General features: G+C 48.8%; 1 protein-coding gene across 5 annotated transcripts; it reads left to right on the top strand.

The window, feature by feature from the left end:
• Positions 1 to 568: 568 nt before the first annotated feature.
• LOC144720428 (mitochondrial glutamate carrier 1-like) lies at positions 569 to 13,286 on the top strand. 5 transcript variants are annotated; one of them, XM_078597210.1, is made up of 10 exons: positions 569 to 1,279; positions 4,886 to 4,957; positions 5,338 to 5,463; positions 6,016 to 6,071; positions 7,563 to 7,653; positions 7,821 to 7,939; positions 8,587 to 8,788; positions 9,997 to 10,163; positions 10,682 to 10,757; positions 10,898 to 13,286. In XM_078597210.1, the coding sequence occupies exons 2-10, from the start codon at positions 4,938 to 4,940 to the stop codon at positions 11,049 to 11,051; spliced, it is 1,011 nt and encodes a 336-aa protein (XP_078453336.1). In that variant the 5' UTR covers positions 569 to 1,279; positions 4,886 to 4,937; the 3' UTR covers positions 11,052 to 13,286. The 5 variants fall into 5 exon arrangements, with proteins under 5 accessions (XP_078453336.1, XP_078453337.1, XP_078453341.1 ...); XM_078597211.1 differs by lacking the exon at positions 569 to 1,279 and adding an exon at positions 3,817 to 3,925; XM_078597215.1 differs by lacking the exon at positions 569 to 1,279 and adding an exon at positions 4,658 to 4,779.
• Positions 13,287 to 14,793: the final 1,507 nt, after the last annotated feature.

The raw sequence follows: 14,793 nt of genomic DNA, 5'->3' as shown, positions 1-14,793 counted from the left end.
GCAGCTCCGGATGACTTGCATACGACATTCGTTGAAGAGGAATTCATTTGTAACTTTCCGCTCCTTAAAATATTCCACGAGAAAGTTTCCCCGGGTGGAGGTCGCCAATGACGGCGCCTCACGCGGTTGTGACGAATATAAATGCCGCGTCCATAATTACATTTATAGCGCGATTTTCCTCAAGGATCTCAAAGCGATGTACAGGGCACAGCAGCAGACACTCTGCATAAAACAAATATAAATAAATACATTTTAAAAATAATTTACTCAAAATCCATGCCGGAGGGGTGGCTCACGGCGGGGTTCGCAATTTGTGGCTCATGCCCCACCCCGCCCCTTAGTCACATGCTGCCGCCCGCATGTTCTGCAGTGGAAATAACCGATCACGCCGCGATCACGTGAACATATTGCTCCCATTGGCCCACGCACAACCACACGATCGCTTCTTATTGGCTATGATGTCGGGTGCCCGCCCTTTTCTCCCGCGAGCCGCGCTCTTATTGGTTACTTGGGCGCACCGCCCCCGAATGCGCGCTTATAAAAGCGCGTCTCGTTGGGCGAGGCACCCGAGCCCAGGGGGAGATAGCAGTGGAAAGTCAGTGTCAATCTGATTCAAATTCGTTTATTCATTAATTCTGAATTAATTACGACTGCTATAAGAGACTTAAGTCGTGTTGGCTTCATTACCAGGCGAGCAGAGCAGACAAGGTTACTAAGTGCAGGAGAGACAGGGTTTATACAGGGAGCATAGCACAGCAATTAACTCACTAAGTAAGGGCTATTAGTCTATAAGACAGAAACCAAGTACGTGTACTGCACATTAAATTGCAAACTACTTCCGATTATCACGGTTGGCTACGTACGGTACGAAAGAAGGCCATCGTACTTAACAGACAGGCTTCTGGCTGCACTCGACACGGTGACTTGCATAACCAGAGTACTAAAGCGACGGCGATTATTTAATTATCACTTCAGTGTCCGGCACTAACGCAGACACCGAAGTAGCGTAGACTGGGTTACTCTGTATCCTGAACAAGTACTGCAGACGAATACGAAGACCAATTAGTTACAGATTACATGACTTCGTTCTCTAGACTCCAAAGCAAAAGCCACTACTGAGTGCACTCCACACGACGACTTGCATCTGAGTAGTTTGAGACACGGAACATTGTGGGCACAGACCTCTTTGGGGACTCGGAGTGGTGGAGATCCGTGACACGACAGACCCCGACTGCTCTGGAGATCGTCAATCGTCGACTAAAGCCGCCTCACAACCTCGGTGATGAGCCACCTTGCATCGCACGACACGTATCTTTAATATTGCGTTGTGCTTGTGGAGTAGTTGTGTTGCGTTGTGCTTTACAGCAATGTATTTAGTCGATGTGGTGACGCGTGTCACTTTAAAATGAGACTGCTACCCTGGCCTCTCGAGTTCTCGGCTGGGTGAACGCGTGATTTGAAACAAGAGTGGTGGTCCCTGTGGCCAGCAGCAGGAACACTTATAATGTCCCTTAATAGCCGGTGATTGGAATCTGAGTGTGGCGGGTTTGTGTTTGATGTGACCGTGTCCATGGCGAGGCTTCCAAGTTTGTTTTGTCTAACGGGGGGAAAATTCAAGAGACGAGGAGAGTCATTGGCGTGACCTGGGTGGTGGTCGTCACAACCACGGCTCACTGGGGGCACCCCGAGTGAGCCCACGTCGGGGGGTGCCGAGCTGGACGAGGGGGACGAGGGGGGTGCCCCCAGGGTGAGTCCGTGACACGACACCACTCTGGTGAGTCGAGCTGTAGCTACGGAGTTCCTGAACCTGGCACGGTACCGCGATGCGACACTTATTGTGACGGGGCAGAGCCGAGACGCGGTGCCTCTCGGCTCTAAGCGAGGTCGCCACAGTTTGTAAACGTTACAGAATCACACGTTTATTTCCCGACTAAAGGTAAAGCTAAGAAGCAACTTTTCAAGGGCGACTCGGCAGGCAGACATCAAGTCGTTGCACTATTACAGATGTAAAGAAACGTAATAGCAGTGATGTTAGCGAAGACGCCCTGTGGGTGTCTTGGATGACGGCATTTAGCCACCGAGTCGCGCGTGGCGTGGAATGTTGGAGACGGCGGTCTCTGTGGTGGTGCAGGGTGGTGGGGATTGGGCGTGGAGGGGTGCAGAGGTGAGTTGGTGGTGGTTATGGTGACGTGTAACAATAGTTTGCAATGCAGTTGGTAGTGGAGGACATCCTGGATGGGGGTTTGGTCGTAGAAGGATGTTGGTGTTCGTGGTGGAAGGTTCGGGTGATATTGGTAAATGTCGGGTGGCTTCGATAGTTCTGGAATGCAGTTGGTAGTGGAGGCTTCGGCCGATTGTGAACGCGTCGTTTGACCGCTGAACCGACCACTGTCCACTACCCCATGCTATGGAATACGCGAGCCCCGACAAAGCCTGCCAAGTCGCATCAAGCAACGCCTCGTTCTTTATGGCCTATGAGGGGCACGGTGGAAGCGGCACGACGAACTCGTTTAGTGCGCTTTGTATAACGGGGGCATGGCATCTTGTGCTGATCGTCAGAGAAAGTTTAAAATGGAAAGTTAGAGAGATTGTGACCATTAAGGGTGCATGTGGCAGGGTAACGCGAGCCGGGCCTTCTGACGGGGGGGGGGGATAGACACATTCCTGTGGGTTCGTGACCACCACCTTGTGTGCTGGAGCAGCTCCACTTGAGCTTCGCATCACCGCGTCTCTACGTGCACATTAACATCCACGTGGTTGTTTTACATGATTTGTTTTTGTCAGGTGAGAACTCAAGAGACCAGAAGTTTTACATTCTCACGAGTGACGCGGGTAACTAAATTTAAGGATTCATCTTCTTGGTTCTTTCGGTAAAGTCACGTAGAAGGGAAGTAATAAAATAATACAAATAAAGCAATACTAATTCTCACGACGTTTTGGCCACAACGCAAGCAGCCGTCCTCAGATGAAGAACAGAGCTGTGGGAAAGACAGCGTCTTTCTGTCTTTCCGACAGCTCCGTTCTTCACCTGTCCACTATCCCATTCCACGTCGTGATAATTTTTGATGTTTTATTTTTGTTATTTCCCTTCCACGTGACTTTACCGAAAGAACCAAGAATATGAATCCCTACAGTCACGAAAGCTTTAAATCGAAATTTAAATTTAAGGAGTGGTGACATTTGAACGCTTATTGGTAGAATAGATGCACGTCCACATGCTCAGTGGTCAAAAGTTGCCGCATTGATACAAGTAGTAGGTCCAAGTATTTAATATTTGTTATCGCTGGCTGTGGTGGTGCCGCTGGTGTATTAGGTCTGTTTAGGTCAGGAATGTGTTTGGGCCACTGCTCGTGGTGGCACGGGATCGTATTAATCCCTCAACTTTAATCTGGTGGCTTTCGCGGCAGACCGTGGTGATGTCATGGATTCCATGTGAATGGAGCGATGCTTTTCCGTTGTTTCCACAGTATCTTGTTTCCACAGTCTCATACTTGTCAGCACATGCCTTGTGCCAAATGCTCTTGAGTCACGCTTCAGACATGAAACAATAATATGGTCGGTACCTGATTCGAGTGGTGGTGATGCAATGCGTTGGAAATGTAAATAACCGCACTCGCGTGCAATGCTGTATATCCATTGTGGGGAGTTCAGATTACATGCAGTGCCGAAGATGTTGACATACGCTGGGGTGGGGGGGATGCGTGTGTTTAGAAGTGGTACCTCCCTGCAGTGCAAGTGAATCGGCTGGAGAAGACTGGCAGTCCACTGTATTTTCTGTCTTCATCAGTAGACTTGGGTAGGACGCGTTATGGGGATAAGGGACACGATGGACGATGGTCAAGACTTAACAATGGAGTGGCAGCCATGGAGTAAAACGCAGATGGATTGTTGCTTCGCAAGACCATGAAAGCTTGCGGGATCTTGGGTATGTTTTCATGCAGCAGTGGATTCTCCAAACTTTTTTTTGGGGTTGGGTCGATCTTACACAACAAATACCTCTTGTGGATAATATTGGTGGCGAATGCTTACGTGTTAAAATTCCATACATGTTGAGCTCATCTTTCTACTGTCCATCGTGATTTAAGCACCCTCGGTTTCTGAATACAGTATGCATCTAGTTTTAAGTGCAATTCAAATGGTATGGTAAACGCATTTAGTACCGTTTTAAAACCTATTTATAACAATGGACTTGCAAACCAGAGGTCGTCAATTATATTCCAACTCCCATTGTGGCATTTGAAACAATGGTGCGAGTTTTTCAAATCTCCAGTGTTTGTCCACGCAGCAATATAAACACCACAGTCAGTTGGTGGGCATGTCGTGTGTCGGTCACCGCTTCCAACGCTTAGTCAACGGAGAAGAGTAGACCAAATACCCTCTCGGGTTCGCTCGAGTGGAGGCCCTTCTGTCAGCAGTGGCATGTGAGGCATTTCAGGAAACTTAAGTAATCCCTCCGCATGTCACAACGAAGAGAAACCGCATGGCGCCAGTGTGGCGACAGACTTGCAGAAGTGACTGTGTGTGTATGGCCCAAGTGGTGACGCGTTGAGGGGACAGTGTTGCATCAGCTTGGGTGAAGGACGAGGGTGGCCCCTACGCCCAGCCCTACTGCCGATGCCCTTAAGCAAATACAGTAGAGGGAAGTTAAGTGAAGGGGTTTGTGCATAGTGGCGGGTTACATTATCTAAATAAAGTAGCGAGTATTGGTTTCCTGTCTAGGTTTACCAGTGGGTTTCTGTGTCAAGGCTTACCGTGGGAACGCGGAAGAGTTATGAGGCAGTAAATATTACATTCATGGCTCGGTATGCTGAGGGTTGTGTACCTTGTGTCTACTGTGCCGTCCTTTTGTTGATATTCAGCTAATGGTCTAACTTTCTTCTTACAGATTTGACGCATTTTCTAACGACCAGCTCTACCCTTCAGTTGACTTCAATAGCATGGCGGACAAGCAAATCAGGTATGTGGAATACGGTTCTGGATGCACGTCGATTTCCGAGTTGGGTCCTACACTGGCAAATGCTGCTTTGTTCATTTAGTGGTTAAGTGCAGAATTTCCGTTTTGGATTTTTTTAAGTAAAAAAAAAGACTTTTTCCTCATTTCAGTGCCTTAAAAAATGTCAGCTCACTTATACATTGCCACTCATGGTCTCTGCGAGCCAACTCATTGTGAAGAATTTGTTCACTGATAGTTTGGAAGTAGTTCGCAGCTTTTTAAGTATTCATGGTATCACAATCAAGGAAGGCAATTGGCCATTTCTAATGGGAATGTTTAGAAAACTGCACAAGATGTTTAACGTAGTAAAGCTGCTCCACTCTGCGCGATGCTTGTCTTCACAGTTTGCCAGCGAAGCTCATTAATGGTGGCGTGGCTGGCTTGATTGGCGTGACGTGCGTCTTCCCCATCGACCTGGCCAAAACCAGGCTACAGAACCAGCGACAGGGCCAGCGGGTATACCGCAGCATGTGAGCAAGTGCACGCACCCATTCACTGCTACCCATACACACCCAGCGTCAAAGACAAAGATCCCCACTGTAGCCTTTACAGGCTTCTTAGGTTTGCGCAAGTGCTGTGAAGAGAGCGCACATGAAGGCGGTGGGTGGCTGGCACTGCACCTGGCCGCATGTCTCCCTAGTGGTGATGTTTACACACCCCACCAGGTACTGATTTGAGGCGAAGTCGACCTAGGGAAGGGCCCAGGACCGGTTCAGATACTCGTCACTGGTGTTTGCCGTGCCTGGTTCGTAGTGCGGCGCGCCAACTGCTACACTACCGCTCCGCTACACTACCGCTCCACTCCACTACCTCCACACACCCATCCACACCCAACCTACACCCATACATACCCAGTTTCACACCCCCATCCACCTCTCCATCTACAAGCACCCTCATCCTGTTGGTATTCTTCTGGGAAATGTATCCGTCATGCGTTTACAGTGGGTCTAGAAGCACTATAAATAGAGATGTGTTGCGTGAGCCATGCGTGATTTCTAATAGTGTGATTTCTAATTGCATAGGTTTGATTGCCTGGTAAAGACGGTGCGTAGTGAGGGCGTGTTCGGCATGTACAGAGGTAAGCTTTTAAGTTTCTCACTGTAACCTTTTATGATTATGTTTTCATCCTAAAGCTCAAAACTATATTGGAAGGGAAATTGATTACCAGAATTGGCTGCAGAGAATTTTGCTGCCTATAATAATTGGGATGTTAACAGATACAAACGTGAGTCGTGAATAGCATTGCTAAGCAAATAAACTGTCACGCTGTGGAAAGTGTTTTTAAAGATGATTTAAAAATATGACAGTATAAACTTTGTTGGATACTGGGCTTTTGCCAGCTTAGCTGGCTCTGGACAGGATGTATTTCACTGGACACCTCACAAATGACATGCTCCATCTCGAGAGGTTTTCCAGTTGAAATATTTATATACTGAGGATGGGGAATTGCATGTATGGGCAGTCAAAACGCGGTTAACACGGTCAGCACGGGTTTCTTGATATGACACAGTGTTCATCGATTTATTTGGGATTCTGTTGAAATCTTAGTTTGACATGGAACATGGCATTTACCAACCCGGCCTAGTGGTCGTGGGGCTGGCTGCACCTGTAAGATGCAGAAGGCCCAGAGGCCTCGCTGACCGAAAAGGTAGAGGCCGTGCGCAGTCCACGTGGCGTGCACGCAGAGCCCGGCTGGGAAATGTGCTGACTGTGTGGCCGCGTGTGGGCGCGCCGCTTTGTGTGCTTGTTGCAACTGTGTTTTTCATATTGCAGACACTGGGATCAGTTGATTCCTTTGCTCACTGGTCTCCATGGGACTGACGGCTAGCCAATCAGGCGAGGCCCCCAAGGATCATACTGTACTGTTTTTATTAATGGATTTGTCTCCCACTCTCTCTGCCGTACGAATTGTGGCGATGCCTCTTGCTCAGTTACCCTGCGACCTCCTCTCCTCCGCTCCTCCCTTGTTAACGAGCCCTGTCTGGGTTCGTTCTCCTGAACCCTTGCACTTCAGTCCTGTCCTTGATGGTCTTCATCAGTTTACTTTTCTCTCAGCTAAAATCTGAAGATAATTTTCTAATAAACGTTTAATTTTAAGTTTGTATTATAACATTTTCTAACAAGTAATCCATGTTAACTGCAGTAATGCTGTGACAGTAATTGCACATTTATAGTGTTGATTTTGCGTACATAATGGGGAATGTTTAAGGTTTTCATTTAAAATAATGTTTCACTATTTTATGAGGATTACGTAAACCTTTGCACAGTGGTGTTTTGCTACGATTTGTAATTTCCCCTAGCGCCGTCTCGACAGTTCTGAACGCCTTTGACTACTCGACCTTGGCCTCCTTCTGGCTCACACTGCACTCATCCGGTTATGTGTGGCTGCCTCTCTGAATCTTCTTTTTCTCTTGCATGCTCTTTCTTACAGTAAATGGCTGTAGTTGACCATGTTTATCTAAATAAGGGTGCACCCGGCTCTGCTGGCGTGTGAACACAAGGGGGGGGTATGCGGGGTATGTGCCCATGGCGGCGTGTGCTCACACCTGTTTTGTCTGTGCCCACGCAGGAGCTGCTGTCAACCTGACGCTCGTCACACCCGAGAAGGCTATTAAACTCGCCGCGAACGACGTCTTCCGCCAGCTTCTCTCCCGTGACGGGTGAGCATAACTTCGCCGTAGATTTCCACAAGCGACCTATTCAGGAGTGGTGACAGAACCTCCGAAATGTAAAATTGAGAGGTTTCATTTGTTCAGTGTTAAACGTTTCATGGAGCTACTTCAGCACAACGGTAGGCTTTGATGAGCAGTATCTGCTGTCGGTGTAGGAACGGCCTGAGCGTGTGGCGGGAGATGGTGGCAGGCTGTGGAGCCGGCGTCTGCCAAGTGGTTGTCACCACTCCCATGGAGATGCTCAAGATCCAGTTACAGGACGCAGGCCGCCTGGGCAAGTACCCCACCCCCCAACTTGTGATTTCACTCCCTCAGTCATGCTCTCACAAACCTATTGCACGTCAATATCGGTGGATTTTATAATATGTAGCGGAATACACATCTATGTACATGAGTACATGGCCCAACACTTACAATGTTCCGCATGCGGGCTTCGGTTCTGGCTCCAGTTTCCGCCAGTGGACGTTACGTGCCTTGTGCTGTGCCAGCCTTGCTCAAGTGCATGGGGGTGGGTTTTGGTTAATTAAACACGATACACTGGATGGTAAATCCACACCAAATGAGCCACACCAAGATAATGGAGTTCCAGGCTATGCACACAGACTAACTGACACGTGCACAAACATGCTATGCTCAGCACCTGAGCCACTGTTTTTATTTGTCTTTAAGATCTCAGACAACGTTGTTCAGCACTTGGTGATATATTAAACGTTTTAACTGTAAATAATAAGGTGGGAGGCCTGTATTGTCCCAACGTGTGTACACACGTAGTTAACTCATTGTTTGAAAGTATACTTACGTTTTAACTCTTGTTTGAACATAGATTTTGATCCTATGATTTGGGGCAATGTTAATTTTGCCCAAGAAGCATTGCAATGTGTGCACACTTTGGGGTAACGTTTAGTGACTGCTTCACTACAGTGGCACAGCAGAAGCTGTCTGCAAACATCTCTACAGCTGGACTGGGGAGCGCAAAAATGGGTGCCGTCACCCCAGTGCTAAGCCGGGCCTACGTGGCGCACTCGGCTCCGCCGCCACGCTCTGCGGTGAACATCGCCCGCCACCTGCTGCACACGCAGGGCCTGGGTGGCCTGTACCGTGGGCTGGGCGCTACGCTGCTCAGGTAGTGACACAACCTCAACGCATTCGTCAATAACACCGCTCTGTAATGGAAAATGTACGTGTGTGTGTGTGTGTGTAAAATAGGTGACGTTTCAGGCAATTACCATTCTTAATAGCGCATAGGGAAATTGGAGACATTGAATAAAAGTTGTAATCTGCATTGTATACCATATACACCAAGGGGCCCTAATTTAATTATAAAAACGTTGCCAGTTGAACAGTCTCAAATTGGCAAATGAATGTGTTACCCTTTTCTGGTATTTACAAACCCTTCACAATTTGAAAAGTATACGCATGCATTCAATTGTATTAAAAGTAAAACCCTGAGGTGATGACAAACACCATCGCATTCACACACAGCAGGCTGTGAGGTGCTAGCTGTCAAGCTTGTTAAATGTGCCCGAGGTCAAACCTATCGTTAACTCCGTTAGGTTCTGATCTGTTGTACTCAAGCAGGAACTACAGTGGTGGTGGAATGGTTTGTTCCTTGCAATTTGGAGATCGCCGATTTGATTCCATATTCTGGCACGACAGGGAAAAAATGGTTCAGGTTTCTCAGACCCCCCCCATCAACCGCTTGTCCACCCAGCAGTCTAATGGGTACACCACCGCTGATGAGCAGGCCATGCATGGTGGGGTAAAGCGTAGGTACGGTAAGACATCTGGCACGCATAAAGAGTAGGCCAAATACAGCAAATCCTCATGAAAAGTGCCACGTTAAGCGGAAAACTCTGAAAGCAAAAAAAAATCCCAATAAATAATGCAACAATCAAGTTTGGCAAGATATGATGCACGCACACACAGTAAGATGACGGGACAAGTCGGGGTATGCCACAGCGTTACTTTAACAGTCCGTATACTGTATCACTCCGCTCAGCTGCGCAGCTCGAGAAAGTAGTTAATTGTCGACTGTAAAAGAAACGTGTTTTATAACGGTGCGCGTCCCACGTTATAACGGGAACATTCAGCGTGTATGCCCTAATGGAAGAACTGCATAGTGTGAACACGCGCTAAGCGAGGTCTCACCGTATCCTCTTCAGAGTTCGCTCTGGTGGAGGCCAATTCTGCCAGCAGCGGCGTGAGCGCGCGGTTGCAGGTCGTACCTTTACCTGTTACTCGAGCAGTGGAATTGTCTTCGTCTAACATTCATGCTGCATTTAATGACAGTGTTGTAACAAACCTGCTGCTGTGCTGTGCTTTGCTGTTTAGGGATGTCCCCTTCTCTGTCATCTATTTCCCACTGTTTGCCAACCTGAACGAGCTGGGCCGGCTGGCTGGCGAGAGTGGCCTGGAGGGCAATGCCCCTTTCTACCACTCGTTCCTGTCGGGTTGCCTCGCCGGCTCCGTGGCGGCCGTCAGCGTCAGCCCCTGTGACGGTGAGGGCCGGCCACGCTCCTCCAACTTCGGCACTCGTTCTCAGCCACGGCTCGGCTCACAATTGGCTCTGGCTCAAATGAGTCGGCTCACGGCCATGCTTAAATTGAGCTGGCTCTGAGCCCTACTGCTGAGCCAACTGATGAAATGTGTTTACATTTGATATGTATTTAAATATTTAATTTTTCAAAATTACTCTATAATCCAGGTCACCTTCAAAACAAAGAATGCTGTTGAACATTTGTGTCTCTTTTTACTTTTTCCATAAATTATAATGTGGGTGCTGCTAAAAACAGGCTGCCCCGAAATTCATGAACATCTCGGTGCACTCATACAGGCTGTTTCACTTACGATCACAGAAATGTTGAATACCATTCCATGACATAAAAATTACTTTGGATACCATTTGGGTTTGGTGCAGAATATAATAAAGTAAGAACTGAATGTCCATGGATTATGGAGTCTGGATTACTACTGTAGTTGTACCCGTATGAAACGCTGCTCTGTATTTGGTGTGCAGTTGTGAAAACGCGCTTGCAGTCTCTGCACAAAGGCGCCAGTGAGGAAACCTACAGTGGCATCGTTGACTGCGCCAGGTCAGTCGCTGCCACCTCCGCATGGTGACATCTGCAGTATTTTCTTTACTTGCTGCAAAGATCCTACCGTTATTGAATGTGTTTTAACGCGTTATAGTCGTCTCAAGTTGACAGTCTGTTTGCGTCGCTGTCGTCCGCAGGAGGATCTGGGTGAACGAAGGACCGGCGGCCTTCCTGAAGGGTGCCGGCTGCCGTGCCCTGGTGATCGCGCCACTCTTCGGCATCGCCCAAGTTGTCTATTTCCTGGGGGTCGGAGAAACCCTGCTGGCTGCGTTGAACGAAGCTCGGGTGTAGTCGACGCTCGCGAGCGGTGCGAGGGACGTAGATCCTTTGCGTGGTGGTTGTGCGCATGAACGCCTGCGCTGGTATGCTTCTGAACGTTGGGGGAATGACGTGGACGCGTACGATCGGCGTCATTAGTGGGCCGTGAGTGCCGGCAGGTCGCCGGTGAGTTGCGGACGGCGCGCCGTTACCAAAGGAGATGCTCCGCTCTCGGTGGGATGAGATTTTCTCTTCCCGAGGCCCGTCTCGGTCGTCACAAACTCTTGGTGTCACCGGCACCCAAGAGGGCACAGATGCGCTGACGCTCGGAGGCAGGGCTGCCAAGTGCTTGGATGGTGTACAGCAGAGGTGTGAAGAGACCACCATACAGGAGGGTTGTTAGCTACACAGTGGGATTCTAGGAATATTGAAAAATATGTTATTTATATTTATGTCTGTCAATACTTGTATTTATCTGTGTTCAAAAGTTGTGCTATATTCTATGGTACCATGAACCTGAAGACAAACGCATCCAAAGATGTAGACAGTGTGAGGACCAACCCATGAGAGTTGCACTGCGTTGTGGTTGAAAGTGAAGCCAAAGACTGAGCGACACATGGTGCTGCTTACAAACCTGATTCTAGCCCAGCAGCCAGATGCTGTGTATTACTTGAAAGCACCGTAGGGAACATGAAAACGACTCCAAAAATTGGGACATGTATGGATAATTTAACCATTCCTAAAGTAATGTGCAGTGATGCATTACGAGTCCAGATTGAAGAGTTATGCAGGAGGAGCCTTACCGGACCCCACCTTGGATTGTTTGCAGTGACACCGTCGCTAAAGAATATCTCAGTATTTGGTCAAATGTATCTGCCATGTTGGATTGTTTGGGAACCAGTGCTTGTTTTACATGAACCTCAAGCTTGAATTGTGAAACCAAAAGCTACCCATGTGCACCTGCTCGATTGAGTGAAGGCGCCGACATTGGCGCGAGGCCTTTGGTCCTCTCGGTGGCAACTGGATGAGTGCAGCCATCGCTGTCATCGTACCCGCAGCCCTAAGCGCCGTGTGGGTGGCGATCCCTTGACCACTGTAATATTTATAATTACTGAAAAATAGGAACAGTATTGGTGCTCTAAATATCTCCAGGGCAGTCTGATGGTAATATTGGCCAGATGCTGTGGCTGAGGGATCCCTGTGCCAATCCACACTGTGGATTGCTCAGTTTGTAATTACTAAAGTAGCATGTACAGGAATATGGAAATGTGCTGGTTGGGGGCCCCAGTAACCGTAGGACTGTCACTAATGACACAGCCCATTACTATGATGTAACGTATGTTAATGTGCATGACAAAAACTGGTATTTCTTATCGCTGCAGGGAAACTAATAATGAGACCGACGGTGAAGTGTTGTCAGGCCACCTTGCTGTAGCTGGTGCCAAGCCACACGCACTGCTTTCCCATCGTAGACGCGGTCGGCCTCGACCTTCTCCGACTGCCCGTCTGCCGTAGGGGTGGGCGGCTGCCCCAGTAGCACTGTCGTGGGTGCCCTGTCGCGGTCCCTTGACGTGGCTTCTGTGGTGGGATGGCCTTTCTGGGTCACAAAAGCATGTTCAGTCCAGCCCAGCGGCCCGCACTGCTGGCTTGGGTTAACGGATCCATACACCTCCAGTCCCACATTCTAGGTGTGGCTCAGCTCCAGCTTGGCTCCCAACTTGGCACGGCCATGGCATGATCGGCGAGGTTGCTTTTAAAGACACGAGCGGCCAGGCTCTGCTCACCCGAGGAAGAGCCAAGTCTGAGCCGTACCGTGCCTAAGAATATGGGCCTCGCCAGCGCGTGACTGTGGACAGGCTGGTGCAGAGCGGTGATCGTGTAACCTGCCCTGTATGTTGCGCGCGTGTAGATGCACAGTCATATAAGCTTTAATACAACAGTGTTTATATGTAAGTGATGACACTTATTACACTTGAAAGGGTGACACTGACATTGCTGCCCTCAGGGCCGTCTCCTGCCCTTGTTTACCTGTATTACACCTGGAGGAAAACCATTTGAAATGCACTGCGACCTCGATCAGTAATTCTGTTTTCACATTTTGCTTGAGTGCCCTTGCGCGATTTTCCTCTGTAGCCTGTCTTGTAGTCGCACTGTAATTTGTACATAGTCTGTCACCTTTTATATTCATACCTTATTTTTTATTTCCTTTCTGTACATGTTGAGTGCGTTTTTGCATACGTGTTGGAATAAACGCTATGTCACAACGTCTGCAGCTGTGAGCGTTCTGTTGTAAAGGAGAACTCCACATGGGCGTCGGTGGAAAACCAGATGACGTGGTTCGTGTCGGCGCAGTGTACACGCAGCTTTGTCAAAGCTTTTGCCTTCACGCATCCGGGTTTGCAATACACATGAGTCTGGCTTGTTTTAAGTTTAGAAATCGCTGTTGCAAGGGGCAGATTGGCGCACTACTGAATATACATTCGAAGGCCACGTGCATTATCTTTCGTGACGGGGAGTACAGTCAACTCTCCTGCAATGCTGCGGTGGGATGTGGGTCCCAGGAGTGTTTGTCTCTGTGGTCGAGGCAACCCAAAGTGAGAGACAGATGACTGGATGCAAGGTGGTCCAACCTTCGTGCTGCACTACATACGAGTTGTGCACATCGTGTTTGGATATTTTGCATAAACTTTGACAGACTTTCAACTGCCACGTTTCTCCAAAATGTTTTGCAACTTCACTTTTAAAGAGGATTATTGTACCCTCGATCTATCAGTAATCCAGCAATCCTGGGTCCTAGCTGCTGCTGCTCTATCGATGCACACCACCACAATTTGCGTACCCAGGTGAGAACTGGAGCCAAGGAGGAGAGTATGTTGCAGTGGTGATGGGCTCGATTTGGCCTGCGAGGGGAGTAGCTTCCCTTGTGGCCTTCCTGTGCGGGCGCTGATCGTGTGATGAGAACGATGGCTGAATTCATCAGCGAAAGGATGGAAATCCGTCAATGCATGAGATGATGCTTCGCAGGTTGCTGTTGATTACATCTCGGGTTATGTGCAAACTGTGAAGTGCAACATTTCTAATTATCACTCCGTATCGTCGGGTACATTCCCCACAACTTCATCCCAGCGCGCACTCGGCCCAGCGCTGTCAAACTACAAACACGGAGCTGTGGTGACGTCTTCCTAAAGGAGAAGTCCGTTCGTTGTGTGCCGATGTCGTGCTACAAATTTCCCACGTTTGAAAAACTTTCATATCGGCTGCATTCGGCCGCCTTATTCTAGCTGGTGCGTCGGGCTTCTCAGCGCCTCGCCCGTCGCCCCCCATGGATGGATATCCTCGGGCCTTCTGAAATGCTCGAAACGTTTAGTTGACGGGCAAGCGAAACGCCGAGCTGTTATAATAGATTTCTCGTAAACTACTCAATTGGGATTGCACACGATATCGCCGCCTACTGTGAGCCTACTGCAGGCTGTGTGCGCCTGCTTGATTGATTACCTTGAGCGAAAAGAAGGCGCCAATACCAAGTATGCTCAATTATAATGATTGATAATTATGTATATGACGTGAGAAGTCAAGGGACGCGATACAAGGTGTCAGTCATGAAGGGCAGGGACGCCAGCGGTGTGGTCATGAGCGTGACATAAACACCGTGGAGGGGATTTCACGGCATCGGTTGGGTTGTTGTTGCCTTGAGCGTTTCAAAGCGCCGCCCGTGCGCCAAGACTCAGTCGCAAGGAGGGTGATGGAGGTAATTGAAGCGCACTGCCCAGACGCC

Source organism: Lampetra planeri, chromosome 8 (genome assembly GCF_965212315.1).
Source record: "Lampetra planeri chromosome 8, kcLamPlan1.2.h2, whole genome shotgun sequence".
NCBI lineage: Eukaryota > Metazoa > Chordata > Hyperoartia > Petromyzontiformes > Petromyzontidae > Lampetra > Lampetra planeri.
Note: the sequence above shows the minus strand (reverse complement) of the source record. Positions and strands in the feature narration are given on the sequence as shown.